The following is an 18303-nucleotide window of genomic DNA, read 5'->3' as shown; positions in this document are numbered from 1 at the left end:
GCAGTTCTGTATACAGCTCACTTTAGTGGCAGAGAACAGTGTTGACAGGGTTGCGTACTTGGATTCTGCCACCTGTGTGAGGGAAGTCTCTTCATCTCCACACCGTGGAAAAAATCAGCAAAAAAAAAAATCTGAGCAGACATTGATCTGCAGTGCATGATTTTACCATGTCATAACCAGTTGATTTGAATGGGTGCGGCCAGTATGTAATGACAGTAAGCCATAAATTTGTAAGTTTTCTATACCAAGCCATAGGCATAGAAACTTAATACCCCCAATTGATTTTTAAAAATTTAGTATGCATAATTACATCAAATTCTCAGCAGAAAATTTGCACAGTTCAACGAATATTTTGTGCATTGAAGTTTATCCACAGCATATAGGCCATACCATTCAAATTTATCCTCCTCCCAGCTGTGTCCTGTTTCTTCAAGGCTTGCAGTGTGGGTTTCTTTGACTTTTACCCCCTTTCTTTGACTTTTACACCCCCACACCCCTTCGCACTTGTTCCTCCTGTCCCCAGAATATGCTCCCTGCCTGTATGTTCTGTGATTTTCTACCAACGGCGCTCATCTGTGCAGTATTTTAGTATTCAAGAATCAAATGACTAAGAGCATTAGGGGACATTGCCCTGGAAATAGGAGTCGTTATTGACTGTCCTATGAACTCCTATAATATGTGGCAGGTGGTTGTGGTGCACAGACACGAGCTGTTCTTACCAAAGCAGCCCAGAACCGGAAAAGCCTGGCACATGTTCACAGGAGCCACACAAGCCACATGTCTTAGGGTCTTGGTTTTATAACCACTTTCTAATTTATGAACACAACATGGAACTGAGATGTCATATGTTCTTCAGCTACTAGAATCCAAGTGAAATCAGATGTGTCCTATGTCCGCTGCCAAGAAGATGAGCGAGAGGACTGGAGGGGGACATGGAAAGCGACATTGTGCATGATAGTGTATCTATCCATGCTAGTTCGCAACTTGCCAGAAGTAATATTAATACTGTTCATATGGAGATCCTTGCAACGTTCATGTTTACTTATTACTGTAAAAGCAACGTCAAAGGTTTAAATCCAAAACCAGTGAGGGAGCATGGGTTTATAGTGACCACAGGCATCCCACACCTTAGTCGCATAGAACCCTGGGGATTGATTTACGCTTAAATACTTTCAATGACATCTTGGTAGGAAAGCACTATATTCCTTATGTCTGCATGAAGCCTGTAATAATCATTGAAGTGTATTCTATAGGTTCTCCTATGGGATACTAAGGGCTATTCTGTTTAGTGGTTCAGCTCTACAGTGCTTTACTTCATTGCTTCATTACCCCTTTACTCTTTAATAACCTTTTACTGATTTTTTTCTCTGTGCTTACTTAATAAACAGATGTTTTCTCGTTCTCTCCGGACAGGACCCCGTGTTTTTTGGCCACTGATTCATTCAGAAAATATGTAAAAAAACAACTACATAATATGTATGTTCTTAAACTTACAAAACCACAGACTTGTATCCAATAAAGTAAGCCGGTCACATGTTTGAGGATAGCTATTTTTGTCCTGATTGATGGTGTAAATCCTATTTTTAGAAGCCTGCCAGGTCTACACTTTTCATGGCCAAAGACTTGTGCCCACCACCAGAGGGCACACTATCTGCATGTGATGGAGAGAAGGTTACCTCCTTGCTGTGAGACTGCTGGCTTGCAAGCATATGAGGACAATAAAAAGGGTGTTTTATATTAGTGAATAATGCATAAAATATTGGCAGTGATCATTCAATTTGGAACTTTATTGCTTAATCCTCATCTATGACCATGGCTGCAAATGAGACTGCTCTGGTCCGAATGCGAACACACTTACAGTTTATCAATAGGGTTTAATGTAAACCGAAATGTTAAATAGACCATACACACACAATAGCAGTCAGCCTAATGCTTATTCGGCAGACACCTATTTCACCCAACTCTATAATAAACATGTACAGATTATGTTTTATTTCACTTGGGAGAAGGGAAGGAAGAACCACTAAATCTTATTTAACTCTTGTTGCTGGGTTTGTTTACAAGTATAGTGCTTCTATTAAGAATACAACACTTACAATTTTGTCCGTGACCTGCATTGTGATTTCATATTAGTCATAGAAGCAAAAGATGGCAAGATCCCTTTCACACTGTACATCATTCACTGTACAATCATTGGACACCTTATAATGGATTCTGTCATGATGTTTTCTGTTTTGACATGAAGAATAGTGATTTAGAGACAGATAATTGATCTAGCCTCTTCTGTCATGTCTTCAGGGCTAGGTCAATACTGTGTCACTATTGCATTCATCGTTGTTGTTTTTTTGTTTTTTTTTCTTGTTTCTTCCCCAGAGGAAGCATCTTAACGTGAAACGCACGTTGGAGTATGTGCCATCCCACCAGTATAGTATGGGTCAGACCTTGAATGCTATTGCACCTATGTTTCAGTACTAACATTAGTGAAGTTGGGTGTGCGGGGCTGGACGGAGAGGGGCTTATGACTGCAATTCATGTCAGAGTGCTTATTTTGTATGTTTACATATATTAAGGGGCATTGTGCAAATACTATGGCCCAGATTTTTTAAAGGGTGTCAAATTTAGACTTGTGCAAACTGCCCACAGCAACCAATCACAGATCAACTTTCAGCTTTGGTAAAATGAAAGCTTAGCTGTGATTGGTTGCTGTAGTCAGTTTGCATCAGACTAAATTTTACACTAAATCATCCCCTATATGTCTATTTATCCCATACATCTGGTTGTGGTGGCGTTATCTCTGTATAGGGTCATTGTTGCCTTGTGCTGGTTTTACATCTCAGGATTGTTACATTTTAAATTATAAGCAATAAAAAGATAATTTTTCACTGTGGAAATATGTGCCCATGTGTCTGTTTCTGTATAATCAATCATACAGGGTAGGAAGGAGGCGTGATGCTTCAGCTTGGTACCGCCTATATGACACTCTAACTGCTAATAAAGCCATTTTAGAACTTTTTATGTGGATATCGGCAAACACAAAGGTATGATTAGTTTTATAGTCCTAGTACCTGCCTCTGTGTCTGCAGCCCTGTACCTGATATGGAGCTGACAGATGCCCTTTAATATACAGTCTGTGGCTATCTACAGGAGTTGTATTTGCCGGTCTTTTCTGTACTTTTAAGTCTTTTCATCCTCGTGAAGAGGTCCATTTCAAGTAACAACTTACTAGCAGAAACATGAGTATCCGTGTAAAGTCAGCACAATGAAAATCTTAATTCAATAAGGAACTGAGAAGGGAAAAAAAATAATTCAATTGTTTTGTTTTTCTGTATTTAGGACGGATTTTGGATTTGAAAACGGGCACAGTAAAGAAAGAGGGCCAGCAGTCATCTATGAGAATGTGCATGGGATCACGGCGTTCATTCATTTGCCGCATGAGGTAATGCCAACACATATATTTTATTGAGGATAATTTTGGATGAGTTGCTTTGTTAGGGCAATAAACTACATTATATCCAGATCCTGTAGTTAGAGGCAAAATTTTAACCACAGATATGTAAGAGAATCTGACATTTAAATCCGGTTAAAACTTTTAAGTTCATGTTTTTTGTATTTTTTTCTTTATATATATTTTTTAAAAAGATCCTAAAGATTGCAGTATTTACTCAGGTCACTGAACTTTACATTCGCCTGACACAGTTCTATAGAGAACATTTCTCAGCAGCCATCTCGTCATCACAAGATACCAATGAAAGTTATCACTTCTTTTATAAAGCTGTAAGCAGATAACACATTGGCAATAGTGATGGACACTGCTTTATTTTACAGTACATCTCCCTTCCTGTACAGTGATCTCTGCACAGGTCAGGGCAGGCCCACAACAATCTCCTATATAAGTTAATAGGTGGTTTCCTGACACAGGTTTCCTATGTCCATACGGCTGTGAAGCAAATCTCTGAACTGCTGTTCCCGTGCCAGGGCAACAGTTCAGGCAAGTTGGCTGCCTCCGGAATCATGTATAGAAAATAGAGTTGTACAAAAAAGGTTATACTCTGCCTTTAAATTGTTATTTTAAAAAGCTTTTGACATACCATAGAGACATGTCAAAAGTTTTGCTCAGTGGAAGTGTGGATACTAAACCCCCTCTGAATACTATAACCAGCCAGGAGAACTTCTCAGCTAAGTGCTTTCTCCCCATGCCATCTTCTGGCTAAAGTCAGATTTTATAGAAAGTCTATGAAGCCAAGGAGAACAAGACTGAGAACAAGATCCGTTTCTTATTCGTTCCAGTAATTGGAGGTGGTCTCGGCACTTCCACAGATCAAAACTTTTGACATGTTTCTGTAACATTTGAAAGGTTTCTTTTAAAATTACATGAACACTTTATTAGGAAAATGTGGAAAGCGTCTAGGTATTGTATTAAAATAAAGGGGTAACTGAATATGCACAAATAATGTCTGCCCATGTATATGAATTCACATTATTACTGTTAAGTTACCATCAGGTCTCTTTCACTATGCCTTCAATTTATTCCTATGTAAGAAAAGTATGGTGCCTTAGTGTTGAATACAGGGACCTTAACCCCTTAAAGGGGTAGTGCACCAAAAAAAAAATTCTTTCAAATCAACTGCTGCCATGAAGTGCCAGAGATTTGTAATTTACTTCTATTAAAAAATCTCAAGCCTTCCAGTACTTATCAGCTGCTGTATGCCCAACAGGAAGTTGTATTATTTCCAGTCTGGACAGCAGGAGAGGTTTTCTATGAGGATTTGCTCCTGTTTTGGACAGTTCCTGACATGGACAGAGGAGGCAACAGAGAGCACTGTGTCAGACAGGAAAGAAAACACCACTTCCTGCTGGACACACAGCAGCTGATAAGTACTGGAAGACTTGAGATTTTTTAATAGAAGTGAATTACAAATCTCTGGCACTTTATGGCACCAGTTGATTTGAAAGAAAATTTTTTTTGGTGGACTACCCCTTTAAGGACAGAGCCTGAAATGGCCTTAAGGACAGAGACAAATTTTATGAATATGACCAGTGTCACTCGATTCATTAATAACTTCGGGATGCTTTTACCTATCCGGCTGATTCTGAGATTGTTTTCTCGTGACATATTGTACTTTACATTTCTGGTAAAATGGAGTTGATACTCATAATAAATCTTTATGAAAAACACCAAAATAATGTGAAAAATTGTGAAAAAATGCATTTTCCCAACTTTGAAACCTTTCTGCTTATACAGAAAATGGTTATGCCACATAAATTATATATTAAATAGCATTAGCAACATGTCTACTTTATGTTGGCAGCATTTATTAAACTATATTTCATTTTTTTAGACAATAGGAAGCTTAAAACATTAGCAGCAATTTTCCAAATTTTCAGTAAAATTTCAAAATCAGATATTTTTAGGGACCTGTTCAGGTTCAAAGTGTATTTGAGGGGCCTTTATGTTAGAAAGCCCCACAAAGCACCCCATTTCAGAAACTGCACCCCCCAAACTCTGCAAAAGCACATCCAGAAAGTTTTTTAACCCTTTAGGGGAGTCACAGAAATAAAAGCGAAGTGTGTAAGAAATTTGAAATTTTTTATTTTCTGTGCAGAGTTTTTATTGTAATCCAATATCTTTCATAATGATAAACCTATTACCAGAGAAATGCACCCCAATAATTATTGTCCCGTTTCTGCAGTTTATAGAAATACCCCAGATGTGGCCCTATTGCGCTATTTGACGCAACCACAAGCCTCAGATACAAAGGAGCGCCTAGTGAATTTCAACTCCTCCGTTATATTTGGTCATTTCTGACTGTACCACTTCAGGTTGGCAGAGGCTCTGGGGTGCCAAAACCTAAAAAACACCCCTAAAGTGACACCATTTAGAAAACTGCACCCCTCAAGGAATGTAACAAGGGGTGCGGTGAGCATTTGGACCCCACAGGTGCTTCGCAGATTTTCAGAACAATGTGGTGTAAAAAAGGAAAAATTCTATTTTTTTACACTAAAATGTTGTTCTAGCCTTCATTTTTAATTTTTACAAGGGGATAAAAAAAAAAAAAAAACACCAAACATGTAGCGCAGTTTCTCCTGAGTACAGAAATACCCCACATGTGGACATAAAGTGCCAAGTGGGCGCAGGACGAGCCTCCAAAGGGAAGGAGCGCCAATTGGCCTTTGCAAGCTGGATTTTACTGGAATGGATTTCAAGGGTCATGTCGCATTTACAGAGCCCTTGTGCTGCCAAAACACTGGAAACCCCCCACAAGTGACCCCATTCTGGAAACTACACCCCTCAAGGAATCTAACAAGGAGTTCAGTAAGCATATGGACCCCACTGGTGACGGGCACAAATGTGGAACAATGTGACGTGAAAGGGAAAAATTTAATTTTTTCACTTTCACGGCACAAATGTGGCCGTCATCAAGGGGACCATATCCTCACTGCACCCCTTGTTAGATTCCTTGAGGGGTGTAGTTTCCAGAATGGGGTCACTTGTGGGGGGTTTCCAGTGTTTTGGCAGCACGAGGGCTCTGTAAATGCGACATGGCGTTCATCATCCATTCTGGCCACATCCAGCCTGCAAAATCCAAATGGCGCTCTTTCCCTTCAGAGGCTTGCCCTGCGCCCACATGGCGCTTTATGTCCACATGTGGGGTATTTACGGACTCAGGGGGAATTGCTCTACACATTTTGTGTGTTTTTTTCTCTTTTAACCCCTTGCCATATTGTTCCACATTTGTGCCCGTCACCAGTGGGGTCCATATGCTCACTACACCCCTTGTTACATTCCCTGAGGGGTGTAGTTTCCATAATAGGGTCACTTGTGGGGGGTTCAACTGTCTTGGCAACACAGGGGCCTTTTAAATGCAACATGGCCCCTCAAAATCCATTCCAGCCAAATCCAGCCTCAAAAAGCCAAATGGCGCTCCTTCCCTTTGGAGGCTTACCCTGCAACCGCATGGCGCTTTATGTCCACATGTGGGGTATTTCCGTACTCAGGGGAAATTGCTCTACACATTTAGTGTTTTTTTTTATCTTTTAACCCCTTGTGAAAATGAAAAAATCAAGACAAGATTAATGATTTAGTGTAAAAATTAAACATTTTTGTACACTAAATGTTGGTCTAGCCTTGATTTTTTCCTTTTCCACAAGGGGTTAAAAAAGAAAGTGAACACAAAACGTGTAGGGTAATTTCCCCTGAGTACGAAAATACCCCACATGTGGATATAATGTGCCATATGCCCAGAGGGCAAGCCACCAAGGGGAGGAGGATGGAGGCCATGTCGCAATTAAAAAGCTCCTGTGCTGCCGGGACAGTAGAAACCCCCCACAAGTGACCCCATTATGGAAACTACACCCCATAAAGAATCCAACAAGGGGTACAGTGAGAATATGGACCCCACTGGTGACGGGCACATAAGTGGAACATGTGCCATGAAAATAAAAAATAAATTTTTTTAATTTTAACGGCCCAAATGTGGCCGTCACCAGGGGGCCATATCCCCACTGCCCCCCTCGTTAGATTCCTTATGGGGTGTAGTTTCCAGAATGGGGTCACTTGTGGGGAGTTTCTACTGTCCTGGCCGCACAGAGGCTTTGTAATTGCATCATGGTATCCTCTAATGGGAATGGCGGCCATACCTATTTAGCTGGGGAAAAGGGCCAATTATTAATTTATTTGGGGGTATTAGGCCAATTATTAGTTTATAAGGTTGAAAATGACAGGTGTCCATCAAATTCAACCTGTGTTGATCCAGAGGAAGGCAAAAAACCCGACAGTAGCCAGTAGCCTCATCACAGTAGCCTCATCACAAGGGAAAAATTCCTTCCCGACTCCATAATAGCGATCAGAATAATCCCCGGATCAACGTGACCCCTGAAATAGGAATAAGGGACAGAATTTAGATAATGTAGAACTCCGATGACGTGTGGTACGCCTTGAAGCGATCCAGTATGCAGAGGCCGGGGGGATCAGGACAGGTGTCACACTGGAAAATGGTGTCCTTCCTGATCCCCCTGTTACCCCACACTCTGCACTTCTTCTGGGGTCTCCTGTTTTCCAGTGTGGGGGACGTCACCTGGAAAATGTTGTCCTGGTGCGATACGGGGTCCTTCATATCCAGAAGCGCTGGGTCCGCTCCATGGCTGCTAAATATTAGGGCTTTATTACGGCTTCTGATATTTTCGGATTGTGCCGCAAGCTACAGTAGCTTGGGCAGAGAGGGACCGGAAGAGGGGGTGCTGGTATAAAAGTTATCCCCGTACGGGTGGTGACCTTTATCCAGCAGTGGGAAGATTAGTTCCCGAAAGATCTTCCCACTAACTCGGAGGATGGGGGGGGGGGGAGCATCTGGGGGCTGGATTCGGGTGTCCCTTCCTTCATACACTCTAAGGGTACGTGCACACTACGGAATGGCGAAGGATAACCCTTTGTGCATTCCGCAGCTGGCACCCGCCGGCGGACTGATGGAGGCGCGCGTCTCCGCTCGTGTCACACTCCATTATATGCACGGGCGGATTCCGCCCTCTGTCCAAAGAATGAACGTGTTCATTCTTTGGACGGACGACGGAATCTGCCCGTGCATAGAATGGAGTCTATGACACGGGTGGAGACGCGCCTCCATCAGTTCACCGGCGGGTGCCAGCTGCGGAATGCACAAAGGGTTATCCTTCGCCATTCCGCAGTGTGCACGTACCCTGGATCTGTAAGTGTACCCTGAGGTACGCTCACAGAGTTTGTAGAATTTCACGCCATACCGTGATCTCTAATTGGGACGGTACTGGCGGAAAAGACGTGTCTGGGGGGCAGCCCCTACGCCAAAAAGGAGGAGTTGCTGATCAGCGGCACACTTACGTACGATGCTGATCAGCACTCAGCGGCGTTAGGGCGCAAAAAAAGAAAAAAAAAATTGGGAAAAAAAAAAAATCTCTTTTTAACCCAAAGCAACTGATCAGTGAATGATATTCACTGATCAGCCGCTAGGGGGCAGTAGAGCGACGCTGCCGGAGATTGCCGAGACCTGCCGAACCCGAGGACCCGAACGTTTCCGAAGATTTCCGACTCTGGACGACCGAACCCGGAAGTGAGGCGAAGAAGGCGCGAGGACGGCGCGGACCGCAGATCTTCACTCCGGACGCCCAGATCAGGTGAGTATGGTACACCTGCACCACACACACCTGTTCTGCACCCCTCAGATACCTAGCTGAGGGGTGCAGAATCCGACAAAACTGTTTTTTTACAGTTTGATCGCCATGATGGGTCGGACGGTACTGGCCGGCTTATCACGGCGATCGTGGGGGTGGCATCGGCGCCATCTTTCCCCAGTACACTAATGGCGATTGGTGCTATCTCGGACAGCACCAATCGCCATTGCTTTCCAGGTCACTGATGACCCGGAAAGCTGTTTTTAGCTGCTATATGCTGATCTGTATTGATCAGCATATAGCAGCGATCGTCGGCACGGGAGGGGTTAATCACCCCCCCGTGCCGACGAACAGAGATGGCCTGCTATACATTATAGCAGGCTATCTTCCCCGACCGCTGTGTGTGAACACACAGCGACGGGGGAAACATCGGGCGTAAGTATACGCCCGTTTGCGTTAAAGCCCACCCTGCGGGGGTGTATACTTACGCCCGATGTCGTTAAGGGGTTAAATGACTGTGCTTGGCAGTCACAGTGGGCTGTTTGGAAGGTTTTTCTGCATTTTTCTTACACCAGTTTCTAATGTGTAAGTCCCGTCTTAGCGTACTGGAATCCCATATAGCTACAGTCACCTGGGTGTAAGTTATTGATATAAAGCATATGCATAGCGCAAAAACTTTCATGATGTTTTGAGATTTAGTGTAACCAATGGCAACCAAGTTTCAAACATCATCTTTATCTGTCTGTATAGTAACAGAGCCATTGTCTGTACTGTAGGTGTGGTAATGCACCGCTGGATCATCTGCCTCTGAACAGAATCAGCACAATGCGAAAGAGATATAGGTAAGAAGTGCATGACTCTATTAATAGTAATATTATCCTTTTTGTTGCCTCTGAAAGTAATCCTTTCATTTAACAAAACTTTTTGACATGTCAAAAGTTTTGATCGCATGGGATCTGACCCTCATAGATCATTAGAATGAACAAGGAAAAGTCACTGTGCACAATGGAGTGAGTCACACAGTGGTGTGCTTCTCTCCACTAATTCTAATGATTGGTGTGGGTCTGAACACTCAAATCATGTCCGAACAAAATGTGTGACATGTCACAGAGATGTGTTAAAAGTTTTATTACATGCTAGGGACACCTAAATCTTATGTGCACACTATAGGGGAGATCTATCAAATTGGTGTAAAGTAGAATTGTCTTAGTTGCCCCTATCAACCAATCAGATTCCACCTTTCCTTTTTCAAAGAATGTGTGAGGAATGAAAGGTAGAATATTATTTGTTGCTAGGGGCAACTAAGACAATTCTACTTTACACCAGTTAGATAAATCTCCCTCTATATTTTTTCTAAATGGTTTCATCCCCTACAACAGAGCAATTTGTTTCTTGCAGGAACGGTCTTGGACCAGTGAAAGAAGGAGAGGCTCAGTACTCTGTTGTTCACTGTACTGGATACATAAAGGCCTGGCCTCCAGCTGGTAAGGAATTTGTGATAGCATTAGGGGATATTTCAGGAACTGGCAAAAACAAGACTCTGACTTTAGGACAGAGATCTGTAAATAATCCTTACCTAAGTTAAAACATCCAGCTATATGTGGTGGGGTTTTGTCTTAATTCAATGATTATTTATAGTTTATAATAATATTAATTGTTTATTTGTATAGCGCACACAGATTCCGCAGCGCTTCACCTATCTGTATGTTTCTTTGGGTGTAGGAGAAAACCCACGCAAACATGGAGAGAACATACAAACTTTTTGCAGATGTGGCCCTTGGTGAGATTTAAACCCAGGACTCCAGCGCTGCAGGGCTATAGTGCTAACCACTGAGCCACCGTGCTGCCCCCCTATGTTTTAAGAAAAGACTTATTACTTTTATTGAATGATGGCATTGCTGGGAGGACTTACTCCCCCTGCTCATGTCCTCATACTACAGGCTGTAGTGTGGCTTTGGTATGATCATCATATAATATTACATAGCAGTCATACAGAGAGTCCTACATGGAGAGAGTGGCCCTTCATGCTGTCCCAGGTTAAGGGGCTCTTCTCTACAATGTCTCTAATAGGGCATACACATGGAAGAGTAATGCAGTGCTGATCATCCGAGATTCCCCTCCCAGCAACCATGATGATCATCATATAATATTACATAGCAGTCATACATGGAGAGAGTGGCCCTTTATGCTGTCCCAGGTTAAGGGGATCTTCTCTACAATGTCTCTAATAGGGCATATGCAAAGAAATTTTTCCGGCACTCACCTGATCTTCTCCAAACGGATTTATTTATGTACAAATACACACGGTGAATACAGCACGCTATACAGGACGCGTTTCGGCTCTCTTGCCTTTCTCAACTAGTCTAGTTGAGAAAGGCAAGAGAGCCGAAACGCGTCCTGTATAGTGTGCTGTATTCACCGTGTGTATTTGTACATAAATAAATCCGTTTGCGGAAGATGGGGTGAGTGCCGGAAAAATTTCTTTGCATAGGCATAGACTGTACCCTGTGGGGCACCCCCAGCCCTGAGTGCCGTCCAAACCTGCTTTTACTTCTAATAGGGCATATGGACTTGTCATGAATAAGCAATACCGCATCTGTAACTGCAATCTGTGGAATGAGAAACTACGCTTTATCACTGTCTCCAGGGTGAGAAGTTCAGACCCATGTGTTCTGAGCTACACCGTATGAACCAGACCAGAGAAAACATTATTTTAGGGTTGTTAGTATTAACTAGAGCAGAGAAAACAATGGAAGTTCATAATATTTCTGGAAGCTGGGACACATACGGGAAGTGCCGAGCTTTATGATGCATTTTTCTTATAAAAGGGTAATGTTTAACATTACAAGTGTTGGTGCATTTGGTGGATCAGAATGGCTTGTTCCAAATAGAAATGGGACTTTCTGTTTCTGAAAAAAGATCCAGCAGTTGAGATTCTCATAGGAAAATCAAAGATGCTGATGTGTCTGCCAAACCCTGTCAGACCGGGACCTCAGCTTTCCATTATAACCAGGGTCATGTGTTAGGAACCCAGGAAGTGTGAAAGTGAAAAAGGACTTGACTTGTCAATGGGCATCCATTTTAATGCTTGCAGGACCACAGGGACTTGCAACACTTTGTAAGGAATGTGTTTTACGCCTGGATTGTGTATCATCCATTACCGTGCTGTGATATTGGAATTAGGGCTGTATTCAACACACTGATTATTTTCTGCAGGTTGTTCCAAGACGATTGATTGTTCATTTGTAGTAGAACCACATGTTCCTGTATCTTTAGAATAGGAAATCTGAACCCTGGCTTATCAACCAGTCAGATCATTACAGGTCATTTACCCTAAAATCACATTAAAAACCTCTATTCAACATTAAAAATATTAAACACTTTACAGCTCTTACAGATCACTTACATGGTCATTCTGCCTTGTTATGCAGTGACGTATCCCCTATGTTGCTGGGCAGGAGTACCATTTACGACTCTCATACTGTAATCACCTAGTATGTTTGTAGCTGTATTCTGAGAAGTAAACCACTTGTGTCATGCTTCAACTATTTTATGTCCATATTCATTTCCCATTGAGTTATATTGAATTCCATGGGAAATTAGTGCCCAATTCAGGAAACCTGTTACTTTTATGTGCACTCTGTACGTATTGTACAGAGTGGCAGATAATCAACCAAATAAGGCCTATAATCAGTTGGTGTAATACCACCTTTAAAGGACAACTCCTGTGCTAAGAAAAAAAAACAAAAAAAAAACAAAAAACAATCAGAAACATAGTTTATATACTTATCATCCCTCCTGAGCTGTTACTGTTTGAATTTCCCACCGCCTGCATACCGCCTGATCTCTAGTCTTGGTGTTCATTTCTTCCTTACTTCCTGGTCCCATGATGCACTTTGGCTGCTGTGACATTGCAAGTGCCTGCCCCTCCATTCACTTCAACTCCCATCATACACTAAACATGACCCCCTCTCTCTCTCTTCCATCAGGCTGCTGTATAATCACACAGGTTGTCAGCCCCTGCACTGAAGCTGCACACACATACTTTCACTTTGCAATGTAGTGTACATAGCAAAGTGACATCTGCACAATGGCCGTCCCTAATTAGGTCAGGGCAGCAGGAGAGATAAGACGGGGGTCTGTCAAGGAGGGAAGATAAACAAGTGACAGGACTCTTTCACTCACTGAGTCCACTCGGCAGCAGGAGAGAGTATGAGGGGAGGGGGGGGCTGCCTATGTGCTGGGAGTCTGTAACGAGAGAAGATAAGCAAGTGACATGACTTGCAGTTGCTCAGCCAATCGGAGCTGAGCAAGCAGAGTCACCTGACAAGGCAGGGGAGGGGGAGGCTGGTGTAACAGGAGCTAAAGCAGCCCTCCTGCTGATGACTCATCGTCACAAGAGGGAGGTAAGAGAAGAAACTGGTGACAACAGTAATTAGGTCTGTGTAAGTTTAGTACACTTCCTGGTGGGGGGTGGAGGGGGGAAAAGACAGGGAAGGGAGGCAGATAGGTGATTGAACCATATTACACAGTTATATAACTTTGTAATGTGCTTCAATTACTGGGAAAAAGTTTTTCATTGGAGTTATCCTTTAAAGCACTATTACACTAAGCGATCATTGGCTAAATTCGACCAATTTTTGTCCGTTAAGGCCAATAATCGCTAGGTGTAATAGCTACTGTTGAAAGGCAATGATCAGTCGACATGCCCCTACTGCAGCACCACGAAGAACCCCCCCCCCCCCCCCCCCCCCCCCGCACTTACCTGCATGTAACAGCGCCGGCAGCGAGCATGTAACAAGGAGCAAGTGAGCACTGATCTAACAGGTTGGCGCTAACTTGTTTCTGCTGATCGGTCTGTTTAATAGGTGCTTTATGGTGTAATTTTGCACCAGGCAAAATCGAAATCGACATGTCTAACATGCTGATTTTGCCACGGATTGCTCTATATTTCATCCTTTGCATTGCTAAGCGTAAAATCTGGAGCACGTCTCTAGCAAATCCACATCAGGATCTGCATCAGGATTTTGCAGGCAATTTGTTTATGACATTAAACTACACCACATGTCAGTCTACCTAGTAAGATAACACGTCTTTAATCTCCAGTCCTGATGCTGATGCTGTAAAAAGCGTGCATTGAGAAGCAGTGTACACACAGAGAGTTTGGCTTAAATGTAAAAATATAAATGTTGCATGCAAATTGTGAAGCAGATAATGTGGCACACTTGAAAATCTGCAGTATGCAATCGACATACAGTATTGTGTATAAAGTTTTGTAAAACCCCATGTACATGCAGTGTACAGTACCTTAGTGGTGGATTGTGGTGACCATTTTGCTTGGTAAATTTGCAGCTAATCTGTTGCATGTGCATCGCGTATGCATGTGGCCTATTGATCTGAGCATAGGACATCATAGCAGGCAGGACAACTGGGGAATAGAAGTATGTGGAGCTTTATACAAACTGACAGTAGGTTTACAGTACATTCATTCTAGTGAAAAAGCTCAGAGAATACATCCTGGTATCAATGGCAAATAATATTACCTCTATAAATATATATATGTGTGTGTATTTATAGAAACATAGTAAAAATGCAGGTTTTTCTATGTATGTAAACAGGTTTTTGGGTTCTTTCTTCCTGCTAGTGATCAAGTTAGCATTGCCCCTCAATAACCTGTAGAAATTCCTGAGGTATGGCGTACGCTGTTTTGTCCTGTGGGAAAAGAGATTTTGCTCAGAAACCCTATATATAGCATTGTTTAGCCTGCAGCCAGCAGCCCCTTCTCTAATGCATGGCAGGTGGGAATTCGGCGTTCCAGCACACGCAAAGGATCACTTATTTTACATTGTTTGTGTGTTCAGATCGGAACAATCCCACTGATGTGAGGTCATACGGAGTAAGACCCCCTAATGGCGCAGGCTCGGCTTTATCATGAAGAAATGTAAAAACTGTAGGATGGAAACAATTCAGGCAAATGTAAGCAAATTAAATTCCTCAATGTCAAGGACAGAGGTCACTAACTAACACTAACTGATCTCTTATTCTGAAAATTAGCTTAGTAATTTTTCCATTCAGGCTCTTTACCAATATCCCAGATTACACACAAGGGCAGTAGTTATCAATTCTGTACATAACCACACATAGTATGGACATTTATTCTTTGCAACAAGAAATAGGCTAAGTTTTAGGGACTTTTTGAAATCATAAGAGGTTCACATTTATTATTCCAATGGATATAAAAATAAAGCAACAGATTCATGTAATTTAATTCCAATAATATGCAGAATTCAGGAGACACATATTTAAGATAAATAATAATAATAAAATATTTTGGCATGGGCTACCACCAGTAGTGAGGCCTAGACATCACCATGGTATGGCCGATGAGGCCTAAGAGGATTGAAAAGCCATATTTTAGAGCTTTATATACAGTAGAGCCATGTTTGTATATTGTATTTTACCTTGAAATTTCAAAGTGGAAAATGTTGTGTTTAAAATAACTTGTAAATGAGCCCACCAGTACAAATGCCTTACAGGCGGCAGAGCCATGTGCATGGAGAAGTGCACAGCTGCAGGGCAAAGCAGGCTTCTTTGGTCTCCGTATGTACAGAGAGAATCTCTTATAGCTAATGCTTATAGGGAGGGGGACCTCTGTACATACAAAATCTGATGGACCATGCTGCAATATTTTTTCTGGTAGGTTTGTAAGGAATCCCACAGAATACATAAATGGTCTGTGGCTTATATTAGCAATAAATGGACTATCACTTTTAAAACTACAGTTTTGGGGAAACATACTGTGTAAAGTTTCCCTCGCTGCACTTGGTGGACTGTGACTAGGTATTTGGGCCACATAGATCCAGAAAGGTGAGACAATTGTTGTCTGTGACTGAAAAATTTTAATGTTTCCAACCGACTTTTAGCTGGAGAACACTTTAAATACCAGTTTTTGGTTTCCTATAACTTCTAAATATGTCCCTTTATATTGTGTTCATCTCTGTCCTCCAATAAACATTCATATCTGGCTCCCTGGCCAAGCAGCATGCGCCAGGCGGAGAGCTGCAGATTTTCCGTTGTGTTAGATCCCAGATTCCGAGCAGCGGCTGTCCTGCCAAGACTTTCTCTTCTAGACTGCTCTCTGAGTGTCCTGGATTTATTCGGCAGTAGCATGAAGAAAGTCCCATAAAAGGAGAGTGTAACTGGAATCACAGCTGGCATGCACAACAAAGCCATGGCGGACTAACATGACTTCTGTTAACTCTTTATAGGTCTGAGTATATGTCCCATTGTATGCCTGTGACAAAAGGAACATTGTCAATGGCTTAATCACATACCACTTATATCTCTGTTCTTTATCACAGAGGTTTCAAATGATCAAGCTAAAAGAGCTCCTAAACCTAAAATGTACAGCTTATAAAAGTGCACTTTATATACAGAGCTGCAAATATTCTTCATGGCCATGTATGTTTCTGTGGGTTGTCAGCTTTTAACATGTGTGAGGGTTCTGGATCTGACCACTACAACATCTGCATGGAGTTGGTACGTTCTCCCCGTCAGGGGCGGTCTTGGCATTTCTGGGGCCCCAAGCAAAGTTATGTCTGCCCCCCCCCCCCCCTCGACATGCGTTCCAAAACAATAGACCGCTGTGTGTTGCCCCCAGTAGTATATACCCCTTGTGCGCTACCGCCAGTAATATATACCCCTTGTGTCCTGCCCCCAGTAGTATATACCCCTTGTTTGCTTCCCCCAGTAGTATATAGACCCCTGTGTGTTCCCCCAGTTATATATAGCCCCCCGTGTGCTCCCCCAGAAGTATATAGACTTCCTGTGTGCTGCCCCAGTTGTATATAGACCCCCTGTGTGCTGCCCCCAGTTGTATATACCCCCTGCGTGCTCCCCACTAGTATAAAGGCCCCCTGTGTGCTCCCCCGCTAGTATATAGGCCTCCTGTGTGCTCCCTCAGGTGTATTTAGCCCCCCTGTGTGCTCCCCCACTTGGATATAGACCTCCTGTGTGCTCCCCCACTTGGATATAGACCCATGTGTGCTCCTCCAGTAGTATATAAACCCCCTGTGTGGTTCCTTCAGTAGTATATAGACCCCCTGTATGCCCCACCAGTATTATATAGACCCCTTGTGTGCTGCCCCAGTAGTATACAGACCTCTGTGTGCTCCCCCAGTTATATATAGACCACCTGTGTGCCTCACAAGTAGTATATAGACCCCCTGTACATTCCCCCAGTAGTATATAGACCCCCTGTGTGCCCCACCAGTAGTATATAGACCCTTGTGTGCTCCCCCACTTGGATATAGACCTCCTGTGTGCTCTCCAAGTTGTATATAGACCCCATTCTGCTGCCCCAAGTAGTATATAGACCCCCTGTGTGCTGCCCCCAGTAGTATATAGACCCCTCTGTGAAGCCCCAGCAGTCTATAGCCCCCCTGTGTGCTCCCCCTGTTATATAGCCCCCCTGTGTGCTCCCCCCATTTATATAGACCCCTGATGTGCGCTCCCCCAGTTAAACAGACCCCTGTGTGCTCCCCCTCCCATATAGTATATAACACAATAAAACAAACACTTATACTCACCTGGGTCCGGTCGTCTCCTCTTCTCTTCACTCTTGTGGCCACAAGAAGGGTTTTACCTGCGATCACAAGAGGCCGCGCTCCCCTTGTTCTGGCGCCGATGCTCCAGTGATGTCACTGGAGCGCCGACACCACAAGGACAAAGCTGCCACTTGTGACCGCAGGGAAAACCCTTCCTGCGGCCACAAGAGTGACTGACAGGAAGGGGGCCAATGTCTCCCACCCTGTCAGTGCTGCTGCATGTAACTATGAGCGCTCATTATGAGTGCTCATAGTTACAGTTCAGATGGCAGCAGCGAGCGGGGCACCGGCCCTGTCCAGCGGTCTTGAGCACAAGAGCGGGGCGTGGGGGCCCCCCTGGATGTTGGGGGCCCCAAGCGATCGCTTGGGGTGCTTGGTGCCAAAGACCGCCACTGCTCCCCGTGTGTTACCTCCAAGTACACTGGTTTCTGTGCATACTGCATGATGTAAGCAAGGTGGCTCTCCTCCAGGAAAAACATTAGCTCTACATTGTCACCTATAGGAGGTAGCTTCCCTAATGTGTGAGAACCCAAATGTTATAGGGGATTATTTGATG

At 43.2% G+C, this 18303-nt stretch overlaps 1 protein-coding gene across 1 annotated transcript in view; it reads left to right on the top strand.

Moving 5' to 3' along the window:
* ARNT2 (aryl hydrocarbon receptor nuclear translocator 2) overlaps positions 1 to 18303 on the top strand; it is a 73390-nt gene that overhangs the window by 39045 nt on the left and 16042 nt on the right. Inside the window, exons 7-9 of the mRNA XM_069984520.1 lie at positions 3334 to 3436; positions 9918 to 9983; positions 10540 to 10625. Coding sequence (XP_069840621.1) covers positions 3334 to 3436; positions 9918 to 9983; positions 10540 to 10625 — 255 coding nt within the window. The remainder of the gene's footprint in view (positions 1 to 3333; positions 3437 to 9917; positions 9984 to 10539; positions 10626 to 18303) is intronic.

This window comes from Dendropsophus ebraccatus, chromosome 1 (assembly GCF_027789765.1).
Source record: "Dendropsophus ebraccatus isolate aDenEbr1 chromosome 1, aDenEbr1.pat, whole genome shotgun sequence".
NCBI lineage: Eukaryota > Metazoa > Chordata > Amphibia > Anura > Hylidae > Dendropsophus > Dendropsophus ebraccatus.
Note: the sequence above shows the minus strand (reverse complement) of the source record. Positions and strands in the feature narration are given on the sequence as shown.